Source organism: Pholcus phalangioides, unplaced genomic scaffold (assembly GCF_987345545.1).
Source record: "Pholcus phalangioides strain wild (caught in Gottingen) unplaced genomic scaffold, Ppha-v1.0 ptg000013l_1, whole genome shotgun sequence".
Classification (NCBI taxonomy): domain Eukaryota; kingdom Metazoa; phylum Arthropoda; class Arachnida; order Araneae; family Pholcidae; genus Pholcus; species Pholcus phalangioides.
Window position 1 is genome coordinate 19900587 of NW_028301606.1, and position 15626 is coordinate 19916212.

Here is a 15626-nt window from a genome sequence, read left to right on the forward strand (position 1 = left end):
GGGTTAATTAGACTGAATTTTTCTTAAATATTTTAACGTTGTTATTTTTAGGTCAAAAATTGAAAGGGAGAGAACACATTAAGAGGAACAATATCCGAAAAGTGGCCTAGGATCGTGCATAGTGCCGGAAATGAGTAAATTCGATAAATGCTATTAACGAGTAAATCTGTTTTCTAAAAGTGGACGATGCCGACTCTGTGTCTAAAGTCGGCACAAACACGCACGCACAGCTAGGGTTTTTGTGTGGCATGATTTTTTTAGCCCCCCCCCCCACTGCAAAATTTTATTATTTTATACATTATGTGCTTATTTTTTTGTTCTTTCTTAAAATTTTCCGCCCCTTTTAAAGTTTGCCACACGGGGCAGTTGCTTCCTTTGCCTCCTAGTTCCGGCCCGTATACCTTCTAATTTCGGTGCGAACCTACTGTATATTGATAGAATATGAGATTGTATTGATTGGCTAAGATAGGGGGAGCTGAGAAAACATCTTTTTCTTTGAAGAGGGATTTCAGAACAGATAAGTATAGAAGAGTCTAGTGTTAATGATAGAAATATTTATTGACCGTAAGAAACATGCTACCTCACTCAGGGGCGGCTCTTAGACTCGATTTGGCGCACATGGCGCCAAATCGAGTTTAACGGGCGAAAAATAACTGTTGACCAAGAAAACGTGTTCAAGAGGCGCCAAAAAGAAAGGTCCAGCACGAGTAGAGATTATTTCTCGAGCCGCCTTTGACTTCAGTGGTGGCATAGGTTATACCGTTTATTAAATTGACTCCTTTTCAAATGGTGCCATTGAAAACATAGTTCATCTTGATGTTTTTTCGGGCCAACTGCAGCCTGGCATTTTCATGAAGGAAAAGCATGTCTTTATGATTAATCAATGCTGCTTTTTTTTCCCATCGTGTTCAGGTCGAATATACACACTGAACACATTCCAGCTTGAACTACCCTATCACCACACACACGCACTACTGTATAAACCCTCTTCTTTCATTGAATGGGTTACACTTACCCTTTTTTTTTAATCTCCGAAGGGTGTTTGGGTGCCTATCGTGATCAGTCTCGGGGTTTAATATTATCATTATAGTATCGTTGGGGCCGTGTTAAATCTGTCGCGTTGAATATTTTTTTCAAGAACTGCCTATTATTCATTCGTATAAATTACTCATGTATACTCAGTATGTATTACTCATTTGTGTTTCCTTTTACACCTATAAATTTCACTTGAAATATTTTCTTTTCGAGGTTTGAGTCTCACCGAAAACTTTGATTAGATAATCGAGTTCGGCTTCGCGCGCGCTTTTCTCTTCAATGGGGGAAAAGTGACGCGAAGTTTCGCGTTAATTGGGATAAATACATCAGAATGTATAATACTGCACTCTCGACGAGATTTTCATTCCTCTCATCCTCGAGGATTGTTAGCGATCGTTGTCATTACCAAGCCCCTTTCGGTCGTAGGCTGGCCTTCGAGGAAGCTTATATTTCACCAGGTGAACTTTCAGCTCGGGTAATGGAGACGGAGCAGAAAGAGTTATTGTCTGTTTTAAAGAACCGTTGGTTGGCGTGGCGGAACTGTGTGTATGCGAGAGTGAGCGAGACTGGGAAAAATGGGGCCGATGGATAGAATCCCCAGAAAAGCCTCCGTCTACCACCACCACCGCCACCTCCATCATGCTACGATTACTACGACTACTACCACTACGAGCGACCGAGCGACTCTCTGGCTCGTATGCCAACCTCCCTTTCTCTTTCATAAAAGGCCATGCGATTAACGAGCGGGGAAAACATTTGTCAAAGTGGATAGCGTTTCCTCTCCACTCTTTGCTAGCCTCACGCACCAGACACAGAACCACCACCAACAGCAGCAGCAGCAGCAAGTCCAAAGAGAGAGCCAGAGAGAGAGAATTTTCTCGCTCATAATAAAGGAATCGATAGTCGTTGTGTGTGTAAAGGAAGATGCACTTCTCTTGATTAGCTGCCAGATGAAGGTTACTTGTTTCCCCTTATGTGGATATATTGGACGAGAAAAGAAAAAGGCCAAACCTCTACTATATACACTACACTACTCACGTCAATCAGTATTATGCGTGCTACGAGAACGATGAATGATAAGTAATAATGCATCTTATCCCATTATCGAAATAAATAAAATTTATTTATTAATGTTATTTCGTCGCCGGATTTCATTTCTCTGTAAGGAGAGGATGGGGAATTAAATGAAAAAATACATATTTATCCGAATTTCTCCACTAGATATCACAATGCGGAGAAATGTTGATTTGATTTACGGAAAACCGAAGGAGTTGGTGAATGAGCTATCTCAATGTTTCTCAACCTATGGTCCACGACGATGGCACAGGTGGTCCACAGGCAGATTTGATAAAATTATGCACCCGTTGTAATTGATATTAATAACATCCATATTGGGTTAAAATAAAATTATACCTTCATACTCTGGTCCACCATACATCATCGAAGATAATGCAGCAAATTGCGATCTTAAGTACGGGATATCACTGAATTTTGTCAAAAATTGCAATTTATTGCTTGCTTTAAATACAATTTTATAATTACTACTACAATTGCTGAATGTTGTGGAAATCTCAAAAACGAGTCTACGGATCTCAAAATGTAAACAAAAATTCTCTCTCTCTCTCACGAAAAAAATACTGAAATCATATTTCATTGAGAAAAATTCGGTTAACTGGGATCTTAAATAGTTATCCGTAAAATATGAGACATCGCCAATTGTCATCAAAAACAAGTTGGCATAATCACCAATCGAAATTATAATTCCGAAAAAATTGTGGGCAAAACATTAAACCGGACAAATATGCGAGATGAATATTTATCATTTTTGCGATAATTACCATAATACAGGGTGTTTCAAAAAGAATCACCCGATTTGAAATGCGTATATTACGAAAAATATTGAACATAGACACTTGAGATTAGTTTTATATATGGATAATTATAAAGTTTTTCACAAACCAAATTAAAGGTGCCCAATACGTCCATCTTGAGATGCACGGAATATGTCAATACGATGGTCAAATTCGTCCCAAACTTTTGCGAGCATGTTTGCATCCACTGCTGCTGTTATGCGTATCTTCAGTTCGGCTAATGTAGTCGGAAGGGGAGGCACATAAACGCAGTCTTTTATAAACCCCCCACAAGAAGAAATCGCACACTGTGAGGTCCAACGATCTTGGCGTCTAGTGATGCTTAACAGGTCCCGTACGGCCGATCCATCGTTTAGTAATGCGATTGTTCAAAAAATTCTCGAACGTCCAAGTTCCAGTGTGGTGGTGTCGTGCCCGAGTGGCATGATGGTAAGATGCTCGTCTACCATCGTGAAGGTTGTTGTCAGGGTCCCGGGTTCGAACCCAATTGAGGATATTGCTAAGATATTTTCCCTAACGAACTCGAGGCGATCACCGATAGACAGCGCCTTCACTTCCAACCCATCTCACTAATGGCAGTAAATTGCACTATAGCGATATGGTCAGAGTTGGTGTTTGGTGAAGTAGAGTAGTGTGGTGGTGTCCCGTCCTGCTGGAAAATGAAGTCATCCGAATCGGTTTCTAACTGTGGGAAAAGCCACTCTTGATAAACACTGACGGATCACAAGACAGATATTGACAAACACTCAAGTGGCGGCCGAAGAAAGAGCTTTAGCGCTACCTGTCGGCAACTACGTAAAACTCGATATTTCCCTCTTTCTATCTATACATTATTCATTATTAATTCAGGATTAAAAGCTGAATAGTTATGAATTTTTTTTAATCGGATGATTCTTTTGAAACACCCTGTATAATTTATATTATGAAAACGCTGTGTATTCACTATATAATATATCACAAATTCAAATAAGCATCGTTGGAAAAATGGGACAAATATATAAATATAATATAAATATCGAAACAACGTAAATTACAGGTATGACCCGTAATAATACCGGACACAAGTGGTTCGTCTGTTTGTTTCAGACATTTTGCTGGTCCTGAAAGTTTGAGAAACACTGAGCTAGCGAATAAACGGGTGAGTGATTCACTCACCTGATCATTTACTAGATCATTTGCTCACCTGCTCGCTCATCCACTTACTCGCCCATTCACTCACTCATCCACTTACTCGCCCATTCACTCACTCATTCGTTCATTGACTATCTCTGCATTGTTTCCCTCTTTATGGATGTATTGGACAGGAAAAGAAAATAGATCCAAACCTCTACTGCACCATACTACGTACGTCAATTTGTATTATGTGCTCTACGGGAATGAATGATAAGTAATAATGCATCTTATCCCATTATATCGAAATAAATAAAATTTATTTACTAACGTTATTCCCCTTTTCCGATTTTCAATTTATGTGAAAAGATAAGTTAGGAGAGGATAGAGAATTTTAAATGAAAAAAAAATTATCCGCATTGATATCCAATGGAGAAATGCGGATAACGTGTCAGAAATGTCGATTTAGGATCGTTAAATACGAGTAGTTAGACAATTTTAAATGATCGGTTCGTGTTGGGTCTTTAGTTGGAAAGCGGATTGCAGTGAAGGGGCTTTTGCCGGGAAATATGGTCGATATCTTTATTCCGGGAAATGCATATTATTTTATTCTTGTTTTTCCTCGTAGGGACGGCGTTGATGTCTTTATAATGGTGTTTCGGCAATAGATTAACGACGAATAATTTTTTTTATGGTTATAAATCGTTTAAAGTCTGCATTTTGACGATTGGAATAAAAATCACAAAATAGCGTTTGCTCTTATATTATTAAACCATTCAAGCGGCAATCCCGAGATATCTCGTCAAACTTGATCCGCTTTCTTTCTGCCAATCGAGATATTTTTTTCTAAAAAAAGGAAAAAAGCTGCTTTTACAATAAAATATGTTTTCCACCCCCCCCCCCCAACTAATCAACTGCAGTGGGTGAAGTCAACTCTTGTTCAACGTTAGATAAGCAAAAATAGAGAAAATACGCTCAGTATATAAATGATACAAAAATATTTATCTTGCTAGAAAGCCACAACACGTGACAAGTGTTTTTGTATCATAGTCAGGGAAATAAAAGCGATGTTGCTGGGGGGGGGGGAGGAGGGAAGCAGGTTATCTGCTGATTATCGGAAAAAATTCTTCTCAAAGTACGTGGTACACTTCGGGAAGGACTGCAATTTCAAATGTTTCAGTTATAATCCTGATCAGGAAAATATTAATTACCGCTTTTAAGACTAATTCCTGAAATTGTGAATTCCAATCAGTATTTTGCTGTCTTTTGTATTAATTGTAGCAATATGTCTGATCAAAATGCAGGGGGTGGGTCTAGAATATGGTTTTCACATACACTTGTGAAAAGAATATCAAAAGAAAAAACTTAATAATAGAGACAACCTAGGGGTCATAATTCATTTGTCTCAATTTCTAACAGCTTTTTTCGAGTATTTTATTTTTTCAAAACAGGTCAGGACTTCTGGACCGCCCTGCATGATAAAAAGGCTCAACGTGACATTGAACAAAACATTGCGAATTACCATTCAATAGTCAAGTTATCTGTCAGTGTTACCATTAAATCGAAATTACGCGCAGAAAAAACAATCGTTGGAGAGGTGCAAAACGGGATGCATGATCACACAATATGCGTCAACTTAATGATTCGACCATCGATTTTTTTTTATTATCTACTCACTAAATTGGTCGCGTTTCGGCACAATGGTGATCCACAGCGTACTTTTGACTCCTTGCACCCATTTAGCAAAATTCAAACCGTATTCTATCCTATTTCCTATCTATTTTCCTATATTTTTATTTTCTTTTTTAACGTGGTAACGTATTCCCAAGGGATCAGCGTAATCCGTCCAGGAAATTTGTTAAAAGTTAGTCTATTAGAGTCCACATCCCCATTCCCGAAACGGGATTCGAACCCAGGACTGAACAGTGAAATGATCGCTCCCTAACCACTCTACTGCCAGGTGACTTTATAGATTATGTCCTGGCTTGTGTGTGTGTGACAAATCGTCAAACCGGGTCGCCGTGGCGAGTAAAAAAAAATGAAATTGGCCTAAAATTTTCCACGTGTGATTAAGTTAGAACCTGACATCACGCAAAGTTTCCTTAACCCTTGCAGCGGCATTGACGAGATACCTCGCCCTGCTCCCTGCCTTTTATTTAAGCAATTTCAAGATTTCTCCCCTCCTTAAAATGCTCTTATTTCAGCAATGATGAGCCCAGATAATGCGGTATGGTTTTTCTTTTTCCATTAAAATACGTTTTCCTTCCCCCTCCTCAACCTGTCAGATCAACTGCCAATAGGTGGAGTCAGCTTTTGATCAAAGATTGATAACAGAAGGAGAGAGATGGTGTTTGTTTTTTTTTCTTTTCCTTCGGGGTAGAAAAGGAATATACGTGTAGTATAAATATTAGGAAAGCCAAGCATTTCTCTTCCTCGGTTTTTTTTAATTATTGTTTTCGGAGTAAGATGAAAGCACTGTGAGCTGCACAAAAAATTGAAAAATATATATATTCTTTTAAAAGAGGGCTGTGACAGTTTGTGAGGGTTTATAGATTTCCTGTGACAGCTATAATATTGATTAGGAAAATTTAGAAACCACTTAAAGGGTTAATTTATGTCAGTATATCTACTAACAGGGAAAAAAAACGATCGCTGTGACCTTAAAAAGTTTGGAGGAAAGGGGATGCTTTGTTCCTGAAAACCATGGCTGGTGCTTAATTTGTTTGATTTGTGAGGTCCTGGATTATACTGTTATTTTTTTATTTCTTTTTCGACAACCTTCGCAGCGAAGACTTCAGTTCCAAGAGTTTGCATTGACATATTGATACTATATTACACATGTGATATTCAGACTTATCCCGTTGTTTGGATTTCTGGAAGGGTGTTGCTCTGGGTTCCTGCGAAAGATACAAAGAAATGTGATTGATTGATTCGCGGTATTCACGGCAGTCACGTGTGGAATCCACTTGTGCGAATCGAGTGGCTCCTGATTTCCTTGATCATTGTCCACAAATCCACTTCACGTGAGAGGAAATGCCACCTCCTTCATTCCCCTCATCCTCCTCTTTCTGATCATTACGTCGTGCAACCGCATCCAACGAAGTGGATTTCTCTCTGTCGTACGGGGTTCTCCATATACACACACACACTTTGTCTTTCTCCCCCCGTGGCACCTATAGCAGCAAATTCTCTCTTCCATCCAGCATCCATCCATCCCATATCTATATATATACATACATGGGGAAATCTATTCGCGGAATGGAGGAGGGAAGAGGATGGAAATTGATAAGCCGGATGAATCGCGCTTAACCAGGAGGAGGGCTGCCTTCTGTGCTCGACAAAGAGGGAAAATATGGCAAGAAGGAGAGAGAGAGAGAGAGTCTACTTGGGCAAAATAGCAAAAGAGGAAGGTTGGGAAGGAAATCTCTTTCTCACTCTTATATATTATATGGCAGTTGTTGTGCCTTTAGCCATGAACTGTGGATTGCACAGAGGAGCAGCAGCAGTAGTAGAAGACGACGTGCCTCTTCACCATACCTCAACCCCCTTTGCCCTGCAAATGAGATTGAAAAGAGGGGGTAGAGAGCTGAATAGAACATTAGATTGCGTGGAGGGTTGAGCGCCGCGAGAACTCTCAATTTCCTCGTTGAAATCCTCTTGCCCATGTACCAGTGTTTAAATGGAACACACACCGGTTTCCTCTCACCATTTTTGGAATGTGGAAAAGACTTTCGTTTCCAATTGATCCCCCCGACGCGTATTTATACCCATCAGTGCTCTTCCTAATAGACAAAAAAGTGGTTAAGCGAGTCTGTGTTAATACAATAAGTTCTCTCCTAAAACCGGGTAATGAAGAAAGTGGAAATATATATATTTTTTTCCGCATTTGATTGCACGTGAATTCTTAATTTCGGTGATTTAATTTTTTTTTTCTTTTAAAGATAATTCAACGTCTTTACTTTCTTCTCGTCGATTCTATCATTTTATAATGAATTTTTGTCACAAAATTTCAACGCGTTATCGAAAGAATTTTATAAGCACCTAGCTATAGAATAAAGGGTGATCCTGGATTTTCTTCATATACTGAAGTATTAACCCATTTTTGACAGCTCTCCCAATTCATGACCAAATTGCACTACTTTTAATGTATGATAACTGGTTACTGAAATAACATATTTGATGACTTTTATGCTATCAATTTAGCATATTTTTCTTTGTAAATAATGCAAAGTTTCTATTAATTAAATTTTTAATTAATATAAATTTTTAATTAATATAAATTAATTAACTTCATTAAATTAAAACAGTTACTGATTATGATTCTGGGAAATCTCGTGTCACGTGACAAAATAATTTTGAGAAAAACTTTTTTTTTTCTTATTTTTATAAAAAAAAATTCTGTTCAAGGTCATGGAAAAACATTTGCGAGATCGAAAATCAGGATAAAATTTCAAAATTTTTCATTTTTATTGTCATAAAAAATTAAATTTGTAAACAAATTTTTAAAAATACCATGGCAGTCTCATTATACCTTTTAATTTCCAAAAATGTAATTTCATACAAAAATTTGCATGAAAAATGAGAAAACAAAGCATTGCGCAAATGTAACGTCAGTCAAAAATGAGTTAAGAAAGTGATAAAACATTGTAAAAGTAATAAACCAATAAGAAATGCATTGTCTGGGAACCACGGTAACCGAAGTAAACAATCCGAAAGTCATTGTTGAGGCCCACAGACCGTTATTGCCCGATAGTTTTTTTTTTTTTTTTTGCTTGCTAGCTTGCCTATTTTGGGCATTTGGTTAGTTCTGATGAACTTTTAAAGTAGCTTATCGTTCATGTCGGGTCCTGTTTGGTATATATATACAAAATTTGGCGACAAACGATCAAAAATTGTAGAACTGTATAGAAAGCATACACACACAGACAGAAAATCAATTTCATATGTGCAATTTATATTGTACTAGCTGATACCCGGCGACGTTGCCCACCTCATAAAAAATTTATATATGTATAGCTTAATAATTATTTCTTAATCAAAAAAATTTCTGCATGAAGTAAGAGAAAATTACTTTTATTTTTAAATATTTTAATTAAAATCTTCAGGCAATCGCTTGTGGATACACAATATTTTTTTCTTTTTCCATCTGGTGTGTAGATGTACAAATTTTTGCTATTACCAACACGTGAACAGGTGACGAAAAGGTGTCCGTGTGAAAAACAGGGCTCAAGTAGGTTGATAACTGCCACTGGTAACGACTGGCCTTGCGCTTTGTTGATTGCCATGGCAAAAGCTAAACGAATCGGGAACTGTAATCGCTTGAAAGTGAATGGCATTTCTTCAGTGATAATTGTGATACGTGGAATAAAGATGTCTTCTCCTTTGGCACATCCAATTAGAATCGTTGCTTCAATGATGTAATTGTGCAATTTCTTCACGCAGAGTATGGTGCCATTGCAGAGTCTCGGTGTGTCCAAATTTCTTAAAAGCATTATAGGTGCTCTGACTTTGAGGGTCAAATTGTGTGGTGGCACACCCGGAATATGCAAAGGAGTTCAGAAATCCCGCAGGATAGAGAACTAAATGTCTGTGCCGTGTCTGTGACAGTGTCAACCGATTTGTAAGATGTGGAGTCTCCTGGAATAATTTTTAGGATTTTTTCGTTGATCTTGTTTACACTGTCATTTTTCGGTGCCAGAATTGCTCTCAGAAAGCCACTCATGGTTTGGGTGATTTTGTTGAATGTTTGGGAAAACTTTGTCTGCAAGTTCTTGAACTGAGTTTAACAACTGGCAAAATCCATTTGGGAATGTAATCGGTCCAGTGCTTGGGTCTACTGGTTGGTCAACTGATGTGAAAATGATAGCAGTGCCGAGTCATTTTGCAGTTGAACTTGCATGTTGGTGGATAATGATAATTTTTTAACTTCGTGCCAGAATGTTGATGATTTGAGGCAAGCATTGAGTTCATCAGTTGGCGTTGAACATTTTTATTCCCAGTTTTGTCAGCGTAGTTGTTGTTCTCTGTTGTTAGCGACGTCATACGTCCAACTTGTGCAGCGAATATTATTCAAACGCCTTTTACGCATTTTTTAAATTGAAACTATACCTATACGATGGGCGGTTGATGAGATAAAGGTCGCATTATCACTTACAGGACACCCTGTATATAGGCTAGCAGAAATACTTGGCGCTTCCCGGGTTTTCTGCAATTAATGGGAGGATTGGAAAAGTGAAACCGTTATAAAGGAATAAACTGTTATAATAACAGAATTAAAGGTGTGACAAACCATTGTAAAGGCATATATTCACGTCTGAAACGCACTGTTGGAAACCACGGTAACCAAAGTAAACGTTCCGAAAGTAATTGTTGAGGCCCCAAAACTATTGTTGCCCGACAGTTTTTCGCCCATTTCGGGCATTTAGTAGCCTACGGTTCAATCCCGGACCTGTTTGGTATATATGCAAAATCTGGCGACGATCGGTCTAAAACTGTAGATTTGTATAAAGAACATACATACTTTCACATTTATATATAAGATAGGTAAATTTGCATACGCAGCTTCGTATTGGTCCTCTATAAGTCTTTTTGCCTTCATTTTGGCAAAAATCGTTTCTCCATGATTAGAGGTGAGTGTACTATTTTGCCTACTAGGATAGCTTTGAATAGGGGATACTTCAATTACAGAATTTGATGTTGAATGAATCTCTGAAACTATACGGGGACTTGGCAGATCACCCTCCAAATGGAAGGGTTTGAATATTCAACGTGTTCCCGCAACAGGTCGATTGCCCTGAGGCTGATTTTCGTCATTGTGAGTGATGGGACCGGAGGATGTGGGGGGAGAAACCTATAATTTCTCAAACGTCATTTAAGTAATCAGCAATCATATATGAAATTATTTTTAATTTGGTTTAGAAAAATCATAAGAGCGATTAAAAATTTCTTCATATGCGTGCGGAATAAAATTGTTTTTACTAGCGTCAATCTACTGCTAACATGAAATACTAATTTCTGAATTGATGCAAAATATGAGGGAGGCATATTCTATATTTAAATGTTAATTTGTTAATTGCATTTTTAATTGGGTTGCTATATTTTTTTTCGGAAATATATGACATCCATATTTTTATGGGCATCTTTTTCTCAGCCACCTCGTTGGGCATTTTGCCTGTTGTGGTGCTGTATTTGTATTTATTTGTGTATTTGTATTTATGGGAATATGTTTGTATTTTCTGTTACAGATAAATTCATGTTGTAAGTTATTATTTTGGTGAAATTTATCACAGTTTGGCTCAATCATAGAGAAATTTGATGCAGTTAAATATCGGTTAATATATTTGATTAATATATATTTTAATTTTGTTCTGGGGACAAATTTTGTTTCGTTTCGTTTCAGTTTAGGTTTCGTCAATTGCGTGTGCCAAGGAAAAAAAATTGGTTTCGTTTTTAGCGTCACCTATCTGTAACTTTAGATATTATTTTTTTTAATTTCACACGTGTAAGTTTTGGCCATTTTTTTTTTTTTTTGACTTATATTACTTTTTTTTTTTCATCCGAGAAATCAATTTCTACAATAATTTACAGAAAGCTTCATTATTTTGATGGATCGCACCCACTTATAAAGAAATCGTTAATACAATGTTTCTTGTGTTTTCATAAACCTTGAATTGGATTATCTTCCAAGACTCCCCACCGCTTTCTTTTTCAGCGTCATTGTACTATATTTGTCTCCTGAGATTATTTTCCGGCTCGTGGTTATGAACTAATTCGGGATTGAAATTTATTGTATGATTTTCATCAAATTGCGCTTTCTATTTGCACATCTCCAATTAATACCTTCGTTCGTTTTGCGATATTTTATAAGTTTATAATTAAAATAGAGCATATCTAATTTTTTCCCCTTTCTTACTGGAAACGAACTCCATATCCACAGAAATGTGGATTAATAAATCCGCATTATTTTCTGTGGCATACGTAGAACTCCGCGAAAAAACTAAATAATATCTCGGATGAAACTTGTTCGCGTCACCTTATATCTTTATCGACAGTCGCATATTATAATAGGAAAAAAAGAGGTATGAACGACGTTTCGCTTGTGCTGTCCGAGTAAGAATTAATCCGTCTAGTAATAATTTAGATGAAGGGTTTCCCTGCCATGATAAGAAATCAAGGGGTGAGGACAAACGACCTGGGCTTCTGAAATTGAGGTGAGAGCAATCGACTCATTTTTGTCTGAGAAATGATTCAGCGTGATAGCAATCGACGTACACCCATACAGGATGTCTATTATCAAAAGTTGATTTCTCTGAGCTGTCTACATCCTTAACTACCCATCAGAAAATTATAAAACTTTAGGACCATCTTAATGAAAAAATGAGGAAAATTTTTTTAACCTTTTTTTTATAAGGACCGAAAATCTCCGCATAGCTTTCGGTGAGGAATCAGTATTTGTGAAAGAGTTTTATATTAGCAAAGCATAATTTTTGGGAAATAGACATCGTATACTCTAGTGAAGAAATGTCAATAAAAATATTTATGTTGGAGATGGTTAGATATAATCACATGAAGCTTGCCCGGTTTGGTCATATTTTTGCAAAAAAATTAATGTGTTGCTACACTTTCCGTAGAAAACGTCCTCCAGTGGTGAAGATATAGGGACTGTTTTTTTCCCCCCTTTTCCTAAAACGTTTCGCTAAAACGTTCCAAAAGTTTCATAGCTTTCTTGAGGGTAGTTAAGACTGTAGACCAGTGGTTCTCAAACTTTTGTTACCCACGGCACCTTTGCCTGATTCATGGCTCATCTGTGGCTGACCAAACTAACCTAGTAGATGTTTTCCCTTATAAAAGAACCACAATATACCCCAATTTGAACCACAAAAAAATAGGGACACAAATAAATATCTCCATCTCGTCACGACGCCCCTGACGAAAGTTAGCGATTCCTCTTGAAGCTACGACGCACATTTTGAGAAACACTGCCTTAGATCAGAACACGCAAGCTCCAATTAAGACGCCCTGTTTTTTAAGTGGATTTCACTTAAGACATCGAGTGGACCAGTGTTTCTCATCCTGATGACCCCCTCCCGAAGCCCTGGGATATTCGACGTTTCGATTAAAATCGGAAACGTCTTAAGTAGAATCCACAGTAAAATAATCATTCATTTTCATTTGCATGCGTCAAAATTTCCATTTTACAGTTTTGTTGTTTCAACTGATTCAACCGATTTTATTTTCAGGTGCTAGAAATAACATTGCTCATCGCTGACTACATGAACGCTCTCGGTAGGACTTCGGCCATGAGCGGTGCGACGTCCCACATGTCGAACACGATGGCCCGTCTGGAGAGGATCCGGGCCAAATTCCGTTCCGGAATACCCGAATGCGGTGGAGTAATGACTACTTCTCGCGCAACGTCTTCGGCCGAACCACCCGCGTATCATGGCGAGGCTTCCAGGACTCTACCCACGACCGAGTCGTCTTCCGTCGTCGATGCCAGGCGTGGACCTCATAAGAAACGAGCCGGAAGCGACTGCACATGAGCATAATATCGTGGAGCAACTTCTCCCATTATTTTCTAACGAACGGCTCTTGATGATGTCGTCGTGATAAACACTATAAGCCTGGTGCAAATCAGAACACCCCACGTTTTTTTCTAAAGCCTTTTTTGTTTGTGTTTGTTTGCATTTCTCCATTAATCATTTGACTGATTGTCGTGCAATTATCATTTATATGATTGTCGATTTTTAGATCGGGTGACCACCTCTCTCTTTACCAAAGAATTTTATGTTGCGGAAGCTTCACACCTAAGCTCAAAGACAGCTTCTATGCGACCATCACGTTGTTTCTACCATATTTTTCTATTCTTTGATTATTATTATTGTCTGAATGTTCGACTTGTCATTTTACGACACGAGGCCTATGTTCGAAAAGAGGCTTGTTTAACTCACTTCTGTGAAGACAGAAAATATTAATAATGATGTAATTAAAAGGGGAATGAAAGAATATTAAGGGTGAAGTTCGCTGACAGCGTATGTGGGCAGAAGACTGTCGCTCGTGTGTGTGCGTGCGTGTGTTTGTATTTTTCGTATATTCTCTTTTTGAACGATATTTACGTGTGTGCTCTGATTTCTTTTTTTATGTTGATGTGTACATTTATAATTTACTCGTATATCTAATCGCAGATGAAATTCAGATTCATGCATCGATTTATTGACCGGTGCAGCAACGGCATTTCTTTTGAAAACTAACATTTGAATTTTAATAGAGTCAGGGAGATTTTAATTTTTTTTTTCTTCAGTGCGTGTGTCAATTGACCAAGAATGACCAGGGTCTCTAATACTTGTCACAGCAAAAATACAATTTGGAATGGACAGTATTTGGTCTCAAAGCCCCAATTATAGGAAAAAAAAGTCGCAAGTCCCATTTCAAGTTGTCTCCAAGTTTGTCCCTTTGAGTTATTATTTTGGTACTGGATGCATGCTCTACCCGCTGCCCGGCCCCTAGGTCAGGGGTTTTTCACTCACCCATCCAAAATAAATGTGGTACTGGGGAAAAAAATGGCGAGTTTTGTTCCCGAAGCCTCGTCATCCCGGTCCATGACTGGATGCGATTGAAAGGAGAGAGACATTCACAGATTTCCATTCAGTTTAGGAGCGTTAACCCGGAATTAATTTTTTTAAGTTAAGTAGGTACCTCATACGACAAAGCAGGTATATAATACATGGTGTCCCATGAAAATATTGTAAGTTTATACTGTATTTTAAAAATTAATAATAATTGAAAGATTTGGTATATTTGAATGCGGTTTGCGAAAAAGTTATTCCCGTGAAAAGATTTTTTTTTTTTTTGGAACAAAAAAAATTCAGATTAAGAGGGCGCTACACGAAAGATGTAATTGGACTTCGACCTTTTTTCAATGTCTTTCAAGTTCTAAGCATTCGTAAAGCTTCAGGCGTTGATTCGTGGCTGCGGTAAAAACTTCACCAATAATGCTTTACCCACCAATGTCAAAATCTCACTGGGTACGCCAGTAACTGTACAATTCAGAAATAAGCTGTTTATCGTAAATCCTGCATGTTATAGGACTCTGATTTGCGTACTTCCAGTGATTTGATTTTGTGCAGTGTCCTGTATCGACGAAAATTCGAACTGGTTTTTTTTCTGTACCTAAAAAAATCCCCTTTAGTAAGAATAAGTTTTCTTTTTGTAAACCGTATTCAAATATACCAATTCCTTAAATTTTTATTATTTACGAATTTATGGGACACCTTGTATTTTAGGGCTTGACAATCTGCAGCGACAAAAAAAAATTTCATTAGCGTCTACAATTTTCTATTTCTGGGTATCGATGCCTAAGACAGCCGGAATTTTGGGATTTACGTCAGCATGTTTGGTAACATTAAATTCCCGAAAAGTAAAAGTAAATATTCTGGACTGTTTTTGAAGAAGGAAAAAAAATTATCCTAAGAAATTCGACTGGTGCTTAATTTCATTCTGATTTGTCAAGTCTTATCAAAATGCGGCCTTTTTTAATCGTGGGAGGGCAAATTCTGGCCCACGAAATAAGATAGGAGAAGGGTGCGTACCTTCTATCCTCATCCCAAGTCC

At 37.8% G+C, this 15626-nt stretch overlaps 1 protein-coding gene across 3 annotated transcripts in view; it reads left to right on the forward strand.

Moving 5' to 3' along the window:
- The window catches only part of LOC149078741 (uncharacterized protein CG43867), a 102237-nt gene extending 86918 nt beyond the window's left edge, over positions 1 to 15319 (forward strand). For 2 of the 3 annotated variants that reach the window (XM_089240842.1, XM_089240843.1), the window contains one exon: positions 13256 to 13704. In XM_089240842.1, the coding sequence (XP_089096968.1) occupies positions 13256 to 13558 (303 nt within the window). In that variant the 3' untranslated portion in view covers positions 13559 to 13704. Of the gene's footprint in view, positions 1 to 13255 lie in introns of all 3 variants that reach the window. The other variant, XM_089240841.1, reaches the window with a different exon arrangement.
- The last annotated feature ends 307 nt before the right edge of the window (positions 15320 to 15626 follow it).